Source organism: Aplidium turbinatum, chromosome 11, assembly GCF_918807975.1.
Source record: "Aplidium turbinatum chromosome 11, kaAplTurb1.1, whole genome shotgun sequence".
Classification (NCBI taxonomy): Eukaryota; Metazoa; Chordata; class Ascidiacea; order Aplousobranchia; family Polyclinidae; genus Aplidium; species Aplidium turbinatum.
The window spans coordinates 6,834,777-6,852,746 of NC_137482.1; the positions used below are offsets into that span (position 1 = coordinate 6,834,777).

At 35.6% G+C, this 17,970-nt stretch overlaps 1 protein-coding gene across 1 annotated transcript in view; it reads right to left on the minus strand.

Moving 5' to 3' along the window:
- LOC145779773 (uncharacterized) overlaps window positions 1-17,970 on the minus strand; it is an 83,858-nt gene that overhangs the window by 26,703 nt on the left and 39,185 nt on the right. Inside the window, exon 8 of the mRNA XM_082591415.1 lies at window positions 12,019-12,070. Coding sequence (XP_082447541.1) covers window positions 12,019-12,070 — 52 coding nt within the window. The remainder of the gene's footprint in view (window positions 1-12,018; window positions 12,071-17,970) is intronic.

Genomic DNA, 17,970 nt, shown 5'->3' on the forward strand with positions numbered 1-17,970 from the left:
GAGACAAGTACTGTAGAAACTTGCCGACTTTTCCGTGAATTGAACTGATATGAAAGTGAAAAAAACATTATTGAAGATTGGTTTCTGCAAGAATAACCCAAGTAAAAAAATGATTGAAGTCTGGTTAAAGTACAAAAATGAAACATTGCCACTGGATCGATGAGGTTACCTGTCTTCTGAGGACTCATGTTCCCAATTATTGCAGGCAAAGTCATTCGGTCATAGTCGTGAACTCATATGACCGAATGGAAACTAATCAGAAAATCATTCAAGCTAAGCTCCAACTCGTCATTCCACAATTTTTTGCATAGAATCAACGTTTTTACACGTAAAACCAATATACAAGTGGCCTAAAGTTAAATTGTTATCATCGTGACATGATGAAAACAGAATAACCTGTCAGCAATGTTGGACCGATACAAATAATTGCACTTCTAACTTATTAGCTAGCAAAATTATCCGCTTTTACATTGATTCAACGTGTGTAGACGTTGAACCAACGTAGAAATGACTCATTTTGCGAGCTACGGTGCTCATTGCAAATGCCAGCATTCCATTCCAGTTAAGTCCAAGGGTAACAATCTAAACTGCTTGCATGCATGAGATACAATAATAGGGAGCGATCATGTTGTCAAAAAAGCGATTGATAAATTTAAAAGTCGTTCTTGCATCGAAATCCCAGCAGGGTTTCCATTTTTTTAATAATTAAATAAGCTTTTCTGCAAAGATGCCAATTCAGCGTAAGAATCCCTGCGGAGGAAACGACGATTGCATTCCAGGCAATAATTATAACTATGTGGTGTTGCACAATGTAAGTACAATCAAAATGGACGTAAAAATTTCAAAGAGTTTTTGAAAGTTTGTGAACTCCAGTTCACCTTTTTATCAAGAGTCAAAAGACCAGCTCAGTGGCCGGGTGGTTTTGCCTTCAGCTTTAGTGCTGGTTGATCTGAGATTGATTCCAGGTCAGGTCAAACCAAAGACTTAAAAACGGTACCGATTGTGTTCTTTTTTGCATAACGCGGTGAGAATAAGTCGGGTAATAATGTGATGACATCATAAACCTGATATAAAATGTAAAAAGTGAGCCCTGTCGCTAAAAATCTTAGTTGTTGTAGAGCGACAATACATATCACCATAGCATTATTATTATGAGTCAAAAGTTGAATTGAAAATTCCCAAGAAGGAAACTGAAGCTTTTAATGTGGGGGAAAACTTAATGTGATGAGGCAGTATCAATGTGACATTGATTGGACGTAAAATGGGGGTGAGGCTAAGAACACTCCCTCGATCAAGAAGGATATCCATGCGTCTACAGCCAGCTAACAAAATGTGTACTTTTTTTTACGTCGTTACGCAAAAAGACTCACTGTAGAAAATCTTGTATTTATTTTTTATTGTGAAAAATTCTCGTCACAACTGAAATTGCTAAAAAGGCGAAGACAAACACAATACAGTGATGCATCAATGATTGCCAGCACAAGAATCTCGCTGAAGCACCGGAACATCTCATTGTTGAATTTCTTTTGTTTCCGGGATCATCCGGCTGTGGTTTTGAGCCGAACTTTAATTCTTTGCAATCCATAAATGCACAATGTAAGATGGCGCTTCATGTGAATTGGGAAAACCATTTCTTGACTCAAGAAAAAGAAAAAAGAAAACTTAAAACACAGGAATAAAAATGCAAAATTGGTTGCTGTAAGACAGAGTTGCCTTTTTCTCAGGAAATGTTTATTTTATTCAATGTGAAACGTGCTCACTCGGCAGTGTGTGGGCTGTTAATGCGATAATTTGACAAATGGCAGATTTGCCGCGACGTTCCATTGTCATCGATTTGTTTCTCAACAAGTGTCCAACAGGTGCACTGGTGACGTCAAAGGGGTTAAATAGACGCTGCCAATCGATGGCAAACGCCGTTAAGATGCAAGTTTGGTCATGCAAACCACTTGTTGATACAACAGCAGAAAACAAGCTCATTGCAAAAAAAAACGGCAGGAAAATTCTTTTGGGAAATGAATTAAATTATTTCGATTTTTTGTTTGAGCGTGATTGATTGCACCAATAACATTATACCCGATGTTCAAACAATTTGCTTGCATAGAATGCTCAAAGTCTTTGCCACACAAATTAAGTTTACTTTGGTTGAAAATAACATCTGATTAGAAAAAGCGTAATAGAAACCGTAGGAATGGTCTACATGCCAGAGTATGTTTTCGGTTTGAGTTGATAAAAAAGAAATAAAAGCAAAATCTTAAGGTGATCCGTGACTAAACTTCAAACCTCGGCTGTGGAACGGTAAGTTCTGGAAATCAAAAGCTTTACAATCCTTAGCAATTGTTTTTCAGCCATTTTTCCAAGACCCAATCACACAATATCGATGACGGGGCACGCACATAATCTTCAGTGTTATATGTAAAAAAGCATTTGCAGTTTGTAGTGATTTGGTTTTAAACCGTTTGTTGTTTCACAGACAACACATCTTTCTCGAGTGATATCCACACACTAACACTTTCTACTAAGAAAATGAAATTGACTAATGAAATAACAGTGCCACTTTTGCACACGAAATTTTATTTTTATTTTACGCAACACAACTTTTTAATGCCTTTTCCTGCCTTTTCACACGCATTCTTGGTAATCTTAAGCATCTTCCAATAGACTTGACAAGTTAATAAATTCCTAACGTCATGCGAAAAGCTATAAAACTAATCCAATACCACAATAACAAATTGTAAATAAAAATATGAGTTACAAAATAAATAAAAATGCTCAACCAACAAAAAATCTTTTTTTACGTTACTGCAATTTTTGGAACTGAAAATGTGACGCTTTTTAAAGTATTTATTGCAAAGATGGAAATTGAACTCGTGAGGTCGCTTTCCGTAGTATAATCTTGAAAATGTTAACTCAAGAGTCCGGCAAATCAGGCTTCTCATTGACCTACTCAGGCAAGCAAATCAATTTAACAAATCAGTCTTTTTTACGTTGATTCAACATCTATCAATGCAAAACTGATTTCCTGGATTGATTGGTTGTTTGCGCTTCAAGTTGCAATATTTAAAGTTCAAAAAACCAAGAACAACAAATGTGCAAAACTTTACTAACAACACAGACAAAATTGAAAAGGAGCGATCTTCCTGGCGTCAGAACTACCTGACTACTCACTATAGAACAGCGAGCACAGACAAACGTTAAAATCTTGAAATCAACATCAAACAAGTGGTTACCAGCGGTGGATTACTGCATCTTTAACGGATGTTAACACCTGACAACTATAAATGACAAGAACCAGACACCACGCCCAGTTTTAACCACCTTTGCGTATCCAGCCATTGATACATAACATAGTGGGGAAAATAAACAAAACAAGAGCTCATGTCCATCATTGTAAACCTAGCAGGTGACGTTTTGGCAATGACTGTGACCATTGTCAATTTCAGTTTGAGTACTTGGGAGTTATATAGCTTGGCAGTCAGGTGGGCCGGTGTGTGATATGATCTTGGGTTTCAAGTTTGTTGTTTCTGGTCATTTGGAAGATCAGAAAGAGAGTAAATATTTTTCAAAACAACTGAGATTTTACGACACCCAAACCCAATAAAAACTAGCTATTTTTTTCAAACTGTTGATGAAAAGAAAAGTATTCATGATATATTTGAGACAAGTTTTTCATCAAACCAACGTTTAAAAACATTAAACTAATGCAAATATTTCAAACTGATAAAAAACAAATCACAAAGTTGTCAAAGTCATCACAAGGAATATCTAATATCCCGTTTTATGGCACGCCTAAAATAACCTGCTGGCTTATTTGGGGATTAAGGTGTCTATTGAAATACCATGGTTGTAGTTAACGCTTGACGAACCTATAATAGATTGGCATATGTTCAAGCTAAATGCGAAAGTGTAAACTGAAATTTCTGAATTGAAAACAACAACAGAAATACTTGTTTTTGTTAAAATGTTTTTCAAACGTCTTTTGAAAGAGGTTTGAATACTTTTCAAAAGTTGAGCAATACAACAGTTCCTACTTTATTTCTGGTGTTCCAGTTCTCAGAAGCATTATTATTTATGGTTTAGATTTGCCTATTCGTAACTATATGCATTAGTATGAAATACTGAACAGCTTTGGTTATACAGGATATTTAATATTTTAGCAAAGCTTGCCTGTCAATTGAAAAGTTATCCTTTTTCACGCTATGTTCAGTATGAAAATGCGCATCTTCAAGAACCGTTTTGGGTCGCTTTGTTATTGTAAAAAAGTTATATTTTTTCTACCATGGCCTACTTGTCATCAAATAAAGATCGCTGTAAAACCAAAACTGATGTTTGAGCGCAAAATCTCAGAAACATTCACATTTTTTTGGAGTTGTGTGCAAAGATAACTTTGTAATTAGGCTACTTGAAAGTTTGATCGACTGTATTCTACACATTCTCACCACTGAATACTGAACAAAAGATTACTCCACTAATCTGGCACCAAGTGCTGTCGAAACTGTACTTCATCGTTATTTTTCCCAGACATATCAGTTTGAATCAAGAAATGCCAGATCTTGCATCAGTCCGTTAAAGCAGAAGAAATTATATGTAAAAAGTTGTTGTTGCTCCATATTTGCAGGGCTGTGGAGTCGGCGTCGGAGTCGGAAGGATTTGGCGTGTCCGGAGTCGAAGTCGTTAAAAAAGGCCGACTCCGGCTGGATACAAAACGATAAGCAATAAAATTTTTGTTTGGAATTTTTTTTAAAGTATTATTTCTTGTTTTCCGTAAATAGACCCGTTATTGGCATTGACCAAAATCATTCTTTTCTTGATTTGGCATTATGTCGTTCGTTGCAAAAAAAACTCAGAAAAATAACTAATTTTTTCAAGTGGAAAGTTTTCAAGTGAAAAAAGGTGAAAAAGTGAAACCAATTATGCCCACAATGCGGAAGACTCGTTCTTCTTATTTTTACATTGAGTCAACGTACGTAGACGTTAAAACTAAATAAAACTGACCTAATTTGCTTACTGAGCATATATATTCTTTCTTTTTAAACTATTCTTTAAATCAAGGTCTGTCAAAAATGGCATTTGTGTTGCTGAATAGGCGACCGCAAATTGTGGTGGCAACTTGATCTGTTCACGCACCGTTTGCACTTGGAATTTGGCCGGAAAGCAATAAACGGAAAATAAAAACCGGCCCACAGCTGCTTATACTTCATGCATTTCAATGATATCCGGGATAAAGTATTTTATTATAATCTCTCAGAGAAGTAAATGCTTATTTTTTTGTCTCTTGCCGCACATTTTAAGAGGTTTGAGAAATGCTTCATGACATTGCTGATAACGAACGAAAAAGAGATGAAATTGGTTGAATGTCAATCACATGACAAATTTAAAGATTTTATCTCGGGTTCAAGTCCAGAGAACCTATTGTTGATGTTTCTGTTCATAATTTATTGCATAGTTAAAGTTCAATACGTGTTTCCAAACGTCTTTTCTCAAAAGTGTATCAGATAAAGGGACAACATTGTGTAAACAAATACGTCCAGCATCATGCAATTACCATACAAACAATTACGTTGATTCATCAACTAAAACCGTTAAAATCAACGTGAAAATATTGATATTTTGCAGCAGATCAATGCCATATGGTTTTACCTATCAGTGCAAAAATCTCCAGCTATGTTAATGGAAACACAACCACAAAGATCAAAAGTCTAACATAAACAAGCTTACCACTTTGTAACAATATTTGCTGGCAGCGAAAACAAACAGAAGAATGTAAGGCAATTAAAGTACAACAGAGAAAATTATTTACCATGTTAAAACTTGTATAGACATTCCACACTCTATCTAGTGTTCCATCAATCAATTGTTTAAGGAAAGCAATCAGTGCAGAATATGATTGTGATTACTATCCACAGCAAAAAAAAAGAAAATTTAATGAAAAATTTCCACAATTCTTTCAGGAACCGAAGACATGGATAGTGTCACCCTGTCAACAAAATCAGTCTGTTTTTTTTTACATTGATTCAACGTCTTCAGATGTTGAATTAACGAAAAGAACTGATGTGCTGGCTGGGCTAGGTACTTTTATGACTTGACCGAATGCCCTTTCCTCGTAAAACAAAATATTCTGAGAATTTTTATGTGTACTTTTCAGAGTTGCCACGTTAACGTTACATAAATACCGACCTACTTATCCTGCAGACGTTTGCCTGCACCGAACAATTTACTTTGAAAAAAAAATAGATTGAAAACAATTAAACTTTTACTCCTTTTTCTAGAAACCAATTTTGATAAAATTTTAATGATTTTAATTGAACATTTAAGCGAGACAAAACGTCATATTTGCAACCTCTCACCGTGGTGAAATCAGATTTAGTTTTTCTGATGAAGGTCGCTCATAAACCAGCCACAAAACCAAAATACAGATGCTGACCGTGGATTATAGATAGATAAAAGCATTGCTTAAAGATTGGAAACTGCGTATAGATTAGTGGAAGATAAAGCCAGGCTACAGATTTGCGTGGAATGCATCGCTGGTTTCCTAAAAACCTTTTACATCGGCTTGAAATGAATAAAAAAGCCTTTTACGATATGCAAACACGTTAGTTTGGTATGTTGGCGGATTCAGTATGAAAACGTAGATTTTAACAAATCTAGACGTTAAAGTTGTGCTTTCGTTTCTAGATCCGAGTTAATTCATAAAAGATCTAGTCGTTAATAATCTTTATTGGGGGCATCGTTCAATTGATTTAAAAACTGATAGAAGAACTGAACTTCCCGTTTTCAATGAAGTCTTAGTGTAAGCACAATTTTATGATCGTTCTAAAGAGAAAATTCGATCCGAAAAGAGTTTGAAATACAGTAAAAAATCCAAAAAGTAACTGAAAATAAAAGAGACATGCAGGCCAGATGTAAGATTTTACGTAAAAAAAAAATCAAGCACTCAAAGTAGTAGGATTGCCAATAGAACAGCAGAACTTTTCTCATCCGGACAAAAAAAATTACCTGCTGAAAAGCTGTGACGTTAATATCTGCCAACTTCATATAAGTGTAAGAACGATATCCCCTGCGATATCCAAATAAAGCTACGCTGTGAAGTATAAGCAGTATACAAATCTGATCATCCGGAAAAAACTGCAACAAAATCCTATTTACTATCATTGCTTCTAGCACGAATTAATATCTCAAACCAGCAACAAAAGCAAAATCAAAACACTTTTGAAATTTTCCTGACAGCGAAGCATGGTTGCCAGTTTGGATTTTTTAAAGCCAAATTTGAAAATTTAGGCTTTTTTTAAACCTCTTTGGATTTTTTTTGTGTAAAAAAAAATCCACATAAAATTTGGCTTTTTTAGGCTTTTTTTTGTTTCATTCAAAAAATTTGTGAGTGTTATGTTAAGAAGAGATCCAACTATCACAAAAAGAGAAAAAATGCCTCGAAAACCTTAAAGTGTTAACTCAATAAACAGTGTAACATGTTGTGATGCAATGACGATGATTTTTCAAGGCTTAAATGCTTTGCACCCATCTAAAGTCCTTTCCCAAACTGCTCGAGTTTTTGATCAGTTGCCAATGAGATTTCTCCAAGGTATTTGCTGGAAAAATCACAAAAGATACAGCTGATTTTTAGATTGGTGTCAAAACATATATACAAATTCTGCAGAAACACATGGGTTTGCAAAATTGGCCACATATGCTTTGTCTTGTTTAACAGTTCAGTTTGTTTTTATTTCTGACCATTAGAACGAAAAAAACAATTATAGGCCTATGCTAAACATAGCAGAGGTCTAGAAAAAGGTTAACCATGCCAATTTTCAATGCAGTTGTAGAACAGATTATTTCCACCGTCACTTTGACCAAAACAAAGAGGAGAAATAGAATGCGGTTGCAAATGTTGGATTCATTGCTGAGAATAAAAACGCATTTGCATTCCTCAAAGCAATGCTGTAAACACTTCAAAGTACCGTAACACCAAGGATGCTATTTTTGTTTACATCAAAGAACATGTATCAAACTGACAAAGTTGACAAAGTTTCAGTAAAACGTAAACGAAGGTCTTTTGTGGCTGCTGCAAAAAGACGATGATCCCATTTAAATTCTTTGACTCGATGACTGCTATGTCTGTCTATTCGCTACAGACCCAGTCGCTTTTGGATATTGTTAAACTGTTATTTTTGTCTAAGTTTAGTTTCTTGTCGCGACTGAGTTTGTTTCATTTAAACTAGTTTATAGATAACTTTGTGATGTATTTTAGGAAATGATTACGCCTCAATGTACCACTACCAGCATAACACTTTTATTGCATTGTTTGCTCTTTTAAGGAAAAACATAGGCTTGTTAGAGTTTGTAGTATATTTGGCTTTTTTTGGCTTTTTTTTTAGGTAAGTTTGGCTTTTTCTATTTTGGCTATCTGGCAACCCTGCAGCGAAGTCCGTCATTCTACATTGATTCAATTTCTGATGTAACACGTTGTTGAATCAGACAGTTTTCTGTTGTCCACCACAACATCTCTCAAGTTTTGTTGTATTTCGTTTCACTAAACTTTATCATATACAGCAGGGTTACTCAGCTAATGTTAACAAACGTCCAGTTTAACAAGTTGAATGTTTTTAGCGGTCCGGTAAATAAGTTATTTCTCACGCAAGTTAAATTATCTGTACCAAACCACTTTTTTAGGTAGAATGTAACTCTAATTGGGAGTCTGGGAGTCTAAGCCCCCCAGCAACTAGGATAATCTCAGTAAAAATTGCTTCCTCCCAGTAGAAATCTGTTTAAAGAAGCCCAGAAACGTGGCAATGAGGTTATTCTTCCAAAAGCTCAAGGTCCACCATCAACACCCAGAAGGTCCGGATTCGGACCGCGGTCCGCCAGCTGAGTAGCCCTGATATACAGTATATAACAAAGAGACGTCAAAGCAATCAGTTGAATGCATCTTTAACTGCCAATGTGTTTGAATGATTGGTAGAAAACAATTCTTAGTGGTGAACGAAACAGTTCGAGATGTCATTTTTAAAGTTCAACCAAAATTGGACTTATTGAAACTCCAATACCGATTCTATTTGTATCCATATCCCTTGGTAGTCAAAATCCAATCAATAGAAACTAATTACCCAGACAGCAAAACCCCTCATTTTTACATTGATTCAACTTCTGCAGACGTTTAATTAATGTAAAAATGACAAATTGTGCTGTCTGAGAACATACACCAAGCAAGGATCTGATGACATTTCAAGACACTGTGCAAAGAACGTTGCTTTGTCACAAGTGAACTGGTGAGAAGCAACAACTAGTAACCAGTGTTTCCGTTGAAAAAACTAACAGTAGTTTTAATGAATGTGGCAAAGTGGGATAATTGATCGATGTTATTTAAAGACATATTGCAAAGATCTTAAAAAATTACAGAGCAGTTGTTCATTATGAAATCAGCTCTTGATTTATAACTAAAATGTAAATAAATAGAAATGTTTTCGTTTTCCCTAAGCATGCTTTCAAGCTTGCGGCTTCATCTATTGTTTTGTAGGATAGCTTGGATGCTCAGCCGTTGCAAACCCTGAAGATTTTTTTTTTTTGCTTTTAGAAAGGCGGGTAAGCCTTTAAAAGTATTAAGGATAAGTATTAATATTAAGTATTAAGCTGTCTTTTGCTTTATCACTAATTCCGCCCTGTCCTGTCTTACCAAAGAGATTGAGGTCAGATAGGCATGGCCAGGTAATCCGGTGTCAATCATAATAGCTCGCAAATTGCAAAATTCCCACTATCTTACGAAATTAAGCTAAAGTGACTCACACAAAGTGATGTTCGGTGCCTAATTGACTCTTGTTGAAAAAATATTAATTTTTTCACAAAATGTCAACGCCAGCTGCTGCAAAATCAGTTCACAAATAAACTAACTTGATGTCTCTAGAACGGAAATTAGTTTCGTGCAAGCGAGTTCTTTTTAACCTAACGACTGATGGCAATCGCTTGTTTCAAACTAAAATAGAATTTATATCTCAGCATCTTTGTGATCGACTTGATTTAAGAAAATTTAAATCTAACGTGAGTTCTATCTTCCCGGTTATCGCAAAACGTTAATAGTATTTTCTCGACGAATTAATGAGCTGCCGCAAAAACACAGTAACCAGAACTACACTCAATTAGGAAAAATAAAAAATTCCCCAAAATAATAAATAAATCAATCTTAATCCTTATACAAAATATTGCTTGGTAAAAGCGTTTCGTAGCCGTGGTGGAAATGTTCAAAGCATAAACTAAAACAGTTATAAAACACTTACAAATAAACATAAATTGTAGCTCTATGAACCACAGCTTTGTTAAAAGTGAACGCTTACCGAAGCGAGCTTTAATTAATTCTTGTTTGACACACAAAACAGAAAACAGAAAAGGTCTTTATCAGGGCCAAACGCTTGACGACACTTTCCTTGAAAAATCAAATGGAGAACAATACTTTTTTACTTTTTCTCGTACTTTGAGTCAAAAATACTGCTAGTAAACTTTCTTCAGCTCGCAGTTGTTGCTATAAACGTTCACAGGATTTTGTGACAAAATATCATACAATCTGATGATCACTATCGAAGACAAGTAATAGCCAATAAATCTTTCACGCTATTTTGCAAGGCAAAGATGTACAGTATGAAGCACGCAGGGGGGGTAAAAGGGGCAATTGCCTTGCCCGAAATATTTTAAATAAATATTTCAACCTGTGTTACAGCATCTTTTGATAGAGTTTTATTATTGGTTTACTATTGGCTGAAAGTACTTTCAGAATGCACAATTTTAAGATTTTTTTTCAAAATTTTCTTGGGAAGACCCCCCAGACACCCTCCGGATGCTTCGCCTTCGCCGACTCGTTGCTGGCCAACTCATATGTGCAATAATACTGATTTGCCCTCTCCCAGGAATTTTGTGCTGGCTACGCCCCTGGAAACGCGCATGTCAGCATCAACCTCCTCAAACAAAGAATGTTGCAGAGAGGCGATTACGTCAATGGTTGAAGAGGATGAAGTGGAAAACACAAATGAAAGAATTAGCCAAAACAAGAAGATGCTCTCCGAGCAATGCATTTATCTTGGGTCTCCTTGTGCTGACAAGAACCATGCAATTCACACACTATCATATGCTCTAACATTGCAGATAAAGGCTTTGCTGACTTGCAAGAAAGTAACGTGTTTAGACGCAAAGATTAATCAAAGTTTTAAATATTTAACATAATGCTCATTTTTCCACCTATTCTTATCAACGCTAGTCTCAACTTAGGGCGACCAACAGCTAATTAGTTGATAGCTTATCTTTCTTTCCAACTAACTTTATAGATTGACGGCATGTAATGATCGGAATAGTACACAACACCCTCCTGAAATCCTTCTTAAAATTCTGGTTTCAGTAATCACTTAAACACCGCAGAAATGCAAATGGGTAAACAGTACTTATAATAAAATTCCACTGGCTAATATCGGGGCATATACATATTTCTATGACTGAACACTACATAATAACAACCAGATATAAGCTTTTGCATCCAATAACTACGTTTCAGTCACCAGCAGAAGATCACACTAAAAATGCAACTTAAAATTGGCACCACTCAAACATCCGCCATTAACGATATCCAATTCTCGGATGGATGACCGAGGAGGTGAGAGCCGTGGTAGGGACATTTGAAAGAGCACCAATTTGCCACCGCTAAAGAACATGTGTCTTTGGTAGGACCTATGTAATCAGGCAGGAAGCCATGGTACTACAAAAACTTTTCAAATTGAAACAAGATGAGAAAATCCACTAATACTATAAAGTATAACAAACAACGCAAAACAACAATCCATTAAACTGCATAGTGTTACCAAATGGTAAAGATTCAAGATCAATGACCATAGTTTTGTCAATTGAAGCTAGTTGAGAAAACCCACAAAGATCATAAACATATGAATACCATAAGTTGTTGTAAGTCACTAAACTTTACTCATTATTCTGTGGCTCACAACAACCTACGATTTACAAATTCTCATACCGTGCAATGTGCAAATCACTCACCGTTGTTCTGTCCAATTTCAGGTTAGCGCATTTGTTAAGGACGTTCAGCCGCCTGAAAAACATACAATGATATGTAAAAAAATGGTTGGTAATATTTTTTGTGCAAACGTTATGAAGAATTACAAAACTTAAAAAGCATAACGCATTGAAAAAGTGTTCAATATTGAAGTTAGAGATCTGTCTATGAAACAATTTCCAGGGAAAGCATTTGGCCGTGAGCAAACAGATTACCAGACATTTCAATTGAAGCTGGGAAGGTACAGTGTAGCCTATATGGCGATGATCTTAAAATACTGTAACAATGTATGACATTTGTTACCAACTACATACTTTTCAAATACAATTTTTTTGAAACTTCAAACAACGAGTTATTTATTGTACATTTGGTTCAAAAGCGTTTCTGATTTTAAACCTTTTTAAACAATGACCCATAAATTTAAAAAAAATGTCACTAAGCAACTTTGTGGTAAAGTTGATAAAATTTTTGGGGGATTGTATTTCTTATACAACTCTTATATCTTCAGTATACAGTATTTGAGCGTGTCTATCGATGAAAATCTAAAGAAAATTGTTGACATTAAAAAACAGTTTAAATTGTTTTCTTTAGCAATAGATATTAAAACTCAATTTAATTATTAAACTTGCATTCAAGTTCAAATGAAGACCATAGCGTGTGACATGAAAAAGAGGTCACTGCAAAAACAAAGCGCAAAAAATTGTTGGTTTTTTTAAATTTTACGTAAAGCCAATGTTAATTCGAGTTCAATACAATTTTCATGGATACCACATTAAGAATAACAGAACATCTGTGACGCGCTAAAAAGCGTTGGAATTTTATCACAAAAAAGATATAACGAACAAATTCAATTTACGTCGATTTGGCAAGCGGTGGGAGATGGCGAAAAATCTTTAAAATCGATAAAAATCAACTTAAAACCAATTTCAAACGTCGTCGAAGCAATTTGAACATTCGCCAAATATTTCGATGTAAACAACGCGACACGATCAGCCGGGGTGAAAAGGGTGCCAGCAGCTTTGACATTAGCATTCGGTAAGCGTTTTCACCTGCATATCCGCACTTAAATGAATATGCCATGTTGACCACATAAAAAAAAAACAAAAAAAACAAACAAAAAAACAACGTTGCATTAGCTCGAAAATCCAGTTTCACAAAAACATTGTACAGATGGTCCACAATCCATATTATTCATTTGCATAAGTACGCTTGCATTGACGATTGTTTGTAACTTCAGTATATGATTTTTCTTGTCCGTTTTCGCCGTAAATACTTCATTACACATTTTCAGACAGCAATGAAAGATGTTTGCTAACTGCAATTTTGAGTTTATGTATTACACAGTACAGCTGTAAGCCTTCTTCAAAGCAAAAGTAAGGCAGAAAATACTAATACTTCTTTTATTGTATAAACTAAAAAAAAAATAAGCCAGATATAAGTAATGCACTGTAACTATTGTTTAAAATAGTAAATGATATGGAATTCTTTTTTCTTGTCAAAGAAAAATACGGATCAATTGTATGCTTCTTTTTTCGTTCTTGATTTTCGATAAAACGATGACGTAATACAACTTATAGAATAAAGACCAAATATGACGCCTGCGTTGCCGAGTGGTAAGAGCCCTGCAACGACGTTCGAAAGGGCGCCGGTTCGACACCGCTCAAGAGCATGCAGCTGTGTCTTTGGTAAGACACTTAAAGGCATGCCTGAAGGTGGTCACGAAGATTGGCTTCCTTGCCTTCCCGTACACTTAATCTAAATCTTCAATCACGACAAACGCCATACAGCATGTCACCAATCTCCTGCCTTTAACACGTCACTGTCACAAAGCGTTAGATCAAACTGTTTCTGAAACTATTGAACGATAACTAAAAATCAATTACCGCAGTTTCTTGGTCGCTCCGCGTAAGCATTCACTACATGACGTCATCACCGACGTCACACTCAACGCTTGTTCCGCATCGTCAAATAATTCAACAGAGTTTTATAAATTCAGAGATTTGAGATTCGAAAATATCAGCAAACATGTTTATCAATGCAAATTTGAGTCAAAACACAACTACTGTAAGTAAACAAAAACAAACAGCTGTCTGCTATTACTATTTTGTCCAACGCATGTGCAATCAAACTAGGTATGCTTAAAGAAGAGCTTACTTTTTCGACTTGCTGAGCCTCAACAATCTACTGTGCAACACATTAATGGAATATAGCCCTGTTGTGGGCCTATTGGAAATTACTAAATTCCTATAAAAAACACAAAATTTTCCGGCCTATCTTTATTCTAATATGATATCATATTCAGTATTGTTATGAGTGCAGTTTTAATTAAAAAATCGCATTTCCTATAATTTTGGGTATAGGCTACTGCTGACGATGGAATTATCTAAACTTTTGAAGCTTCTAAATTCAACTTGTGCAAGGCATGTTGTTAGACTACTTGTCTATATAGATTCTAGAACAGTCTCCTTTGCTTAAGTTTTGTCTCTCGTAATAAACCCTTGAAGTTCATCTTCTGCAAAGGCTAGCTCACTGTATGAAGGAAATTGAACAACCGCCCTAGATCATACTGAAACTACACTAAGTACCTACAGAATTAACCAAGCTAACTTGACAAAACCAGTTAGATAATTAACTGCCTCAATACATCAATTTAAAATGAAGAGGTGCGCATTACAGATCCGTGGTCTAAGACATCATTATAGTTAAGCAATTTCAAAACTTCTACAGAACTGTTTAATTATAATCACAGCACGATAAGTGGTGAGTAGTGCATATCTTCAAGAACTGAACCTCTAAGTACAAACATCAGAAAACTACAACTTTTGACGACCGAGAAGCAATAGAAAGCCGCTAGATATGTTACGGAGGCAGAACAACCATTTATCCACTAAGCAAGGCGATCGATGAATGGACCTTCAAACCAATCTAATTGGCTCTGAAATGAAAAAATACGACCTGAGAAATGATGTTGTTTATTCACTTAGATTTGACGTCGATTGACGTTACAATTGCAAAGAAATGACAAAAACATGACGCAATGTTTCAGAAAAGGTATGTTTTAATCAAACGACGTTGGCGGCTGCAATTCGTCATTTATCTTTTAAACGCAATTTCAGAGAACTACGTTTCACCGACTTTGTGCAGTTCCAGTTGTAAACATCACTCATGACTGAAATTTGCAATATTTATACATTATTTTGTTGCAGTTTCTCCAAATATTTTAACGCTCTTCTGACGTGTCTTCTCATCCGCACTTCATCCCAGTTTGCAAATCAGACCTTTCTACATGGATTCGAGTTTCAACAAATTTAGATGTCAAATTGTTTGCAGACGTTGAATCAATGTAAAAAGGGAGGCATTTACTGGCTGGGATAAAACCACAATGAAATAGCAAATGACGTAAGAGATCAACCTGTCCCGTGAAATCGTTTCACAAAGACTTATCTCACATTGGATTTAGGCTGTCAACAGCAGATTTGAAAACCAATGTAAATATGTGAGAAAATTTTTGATGTCATGACAGGCAATGGGTTTTTCACTTTGTCGCATTAACACGAAACCCAACGGATATCAAGTGGCTACAAACGATATTAAAACAACGGTTTTATTGTGAAGGCAAGGAAGCTTTGTGATGTTAGCACGAAACGAAGTTTGAACAAATGGAAAAGTTTCTTTCATAAGAGAATACAATGGCTGAGTAAACAGATTCAGCAAATCGAACTAACTTGCATAATTATTTCTTTTGCATGGCTAAGAAAAGCCCAAGATGTTGTAAATTGGAACGCTGATGTCAGCCAAACTTGGACCTTTGTTAAAGAATTGGTTATTGTTAACCTTACGTTGCAAAATGACCTCACGATTGCGTACTTTTCGTATGATGACTAACAAAACTTATGTTGCCCTACTTAAAAACGATGATGATGCAACTGTTGCTTGTAATAAATGACGTTATTTGGTACATATGTCGTAAGTACGTTATTGCGTGAAACAAAAATACCCAACGCCAAGACGGCCCTATAGCAAAACAAAGCATACACACATTTGCAGAACTAAGCATCTATCATCTAACTAAACCATCCTGCATCTAAAGTAACACGTTTATTTCAGATTAGACTAAAAAGATGAATGATCAAATAGATTCTATTTGAATAAGGAAATTAATACGATCCTTTTGGATAGGACATACTGTTAGATGCTGCAATAGTCTATGTCTATGGTCACAATTAGACCTGATAGGTTATTCAAAGCATGTGGTGGCACTGGTGATGCATACTGGTTTTCTGCAATATTGTCTTATGTCAAACGCTTTGAAAAAAATAACCGACGTGAACTTTAAAGCATCCCTGTGCTATTGAGTTTCGAATGTTGCCTAAATAGCAGTTTCATCAGCAAGAAAAAAATCTAGAAAGAAAATAAAGCACTTCATATACTGAAAATCTGAATTCCTTTCACAGCATTCAAACTGCTACTCTTTAAAAAAGAACTAACTAATTTGAAGAGATTTTACACTTAAAATTATAAAAACCATCGTCCGCATCTTGCCTAGTGGCGAGTGTTGGTACAACTGACAAAGACTAAACAGAATTCCCTTAACAGTCCAGCAGGACATTAAACAACTGCTCAAACATGACCGAAGAAGATGGAATAATACGACAGATTTGGAACGCAAGATCGAAGTCTATCGGGAACTGAATTATACAACGTCAAAGCATAATGAACGCCGCGTGTCATATGCTACAACATAGATGTGTCAACAGGACAAGGCAAGGTTATATGAGGTCATATGCACAAATGTGGGCCTGCAGAGATTATTTTTAACGTGGCCTTTGTAATTTTACAACAGAATATGAAAAAATCACACACAAGACATATCTTCATCTTTTTCAAAAGGAAATTGTTCTTTTGTTCAAATGTTGAAACATGTTGTCGCAACGTCCAGTGTAATATTTTCCGTACCTGGTGCAATGAAGCAGCAGACGGGCGAAATAGTTGCTCGATGTGAAATACAAACGTGAGCAAAGATCGCAGCAAATAAGGTAAAAAAATTTGGAAGACCTTTTAATCAAGCTGAATATTTCACGGTTCAGTGAACAGAACGCTTCAGGTTCAACTCGCTGCTGAGCCTGATATTAAACTTTTGTGCATAGTCACTGCACACAAACAAAAAATAACATAAAAATGATGTTCGTACAATATTGCAGATTGTCATAAAGCAAGTGCAATGACAAAACAAATTTATGGGTTAACCTTTCTACCAAGCAGAAAGGTATGTCATGGCCTACCACGGCTAATACGTTGATTTGAAGCATAAATAGACGGAATTGCTTAAAAGTGCATGAAGGAGGGGCTATATTTAGAAATTTAGATTTCAAAAATATTTTTAGATAATATTTACGCCTTGACAAAAGTGCTACACTTGAAATATTTTTGTGCAACCATCAGGAACAGATTGCTCTAAACAACTATTTAGTTTAGCACGGCCCTGTTCTTCTGTAGTTGATATGTTAGGTACTGAAAATATATTTTGACATTTCTTCTTCAGGGCAATCTGCTGGCAAGTTGTTGCTTTTTCTCTTGCAGTAGTAACAACTAACAAGGTTATTTTACAATTCAACTTTAGTGCAACCATTGCAGTTAATTGTAGCCTGGCAGCCCGGATGTAACAACGTAATCTGCGGCGGCCTCAAACGCAAGAAGAATTAATTGTAGCATTTCGTGCGTTGCCGCAAACTTACACTAGACACAGCGTACATCGTTAGCCTACTCAAACTACAATTTCTTTGATTTGATGTTGATCAACTTATAGATATGACCAGTATATGTCGATTTAGACAAGTAGAGGTATGACCAGTATTAAACTTAAAACTGAAAAACGAACCTTCAAAAGAACGATTTCCACAACCACAGTTGAATTTCGCTTCTTTGCTTACTTTAAT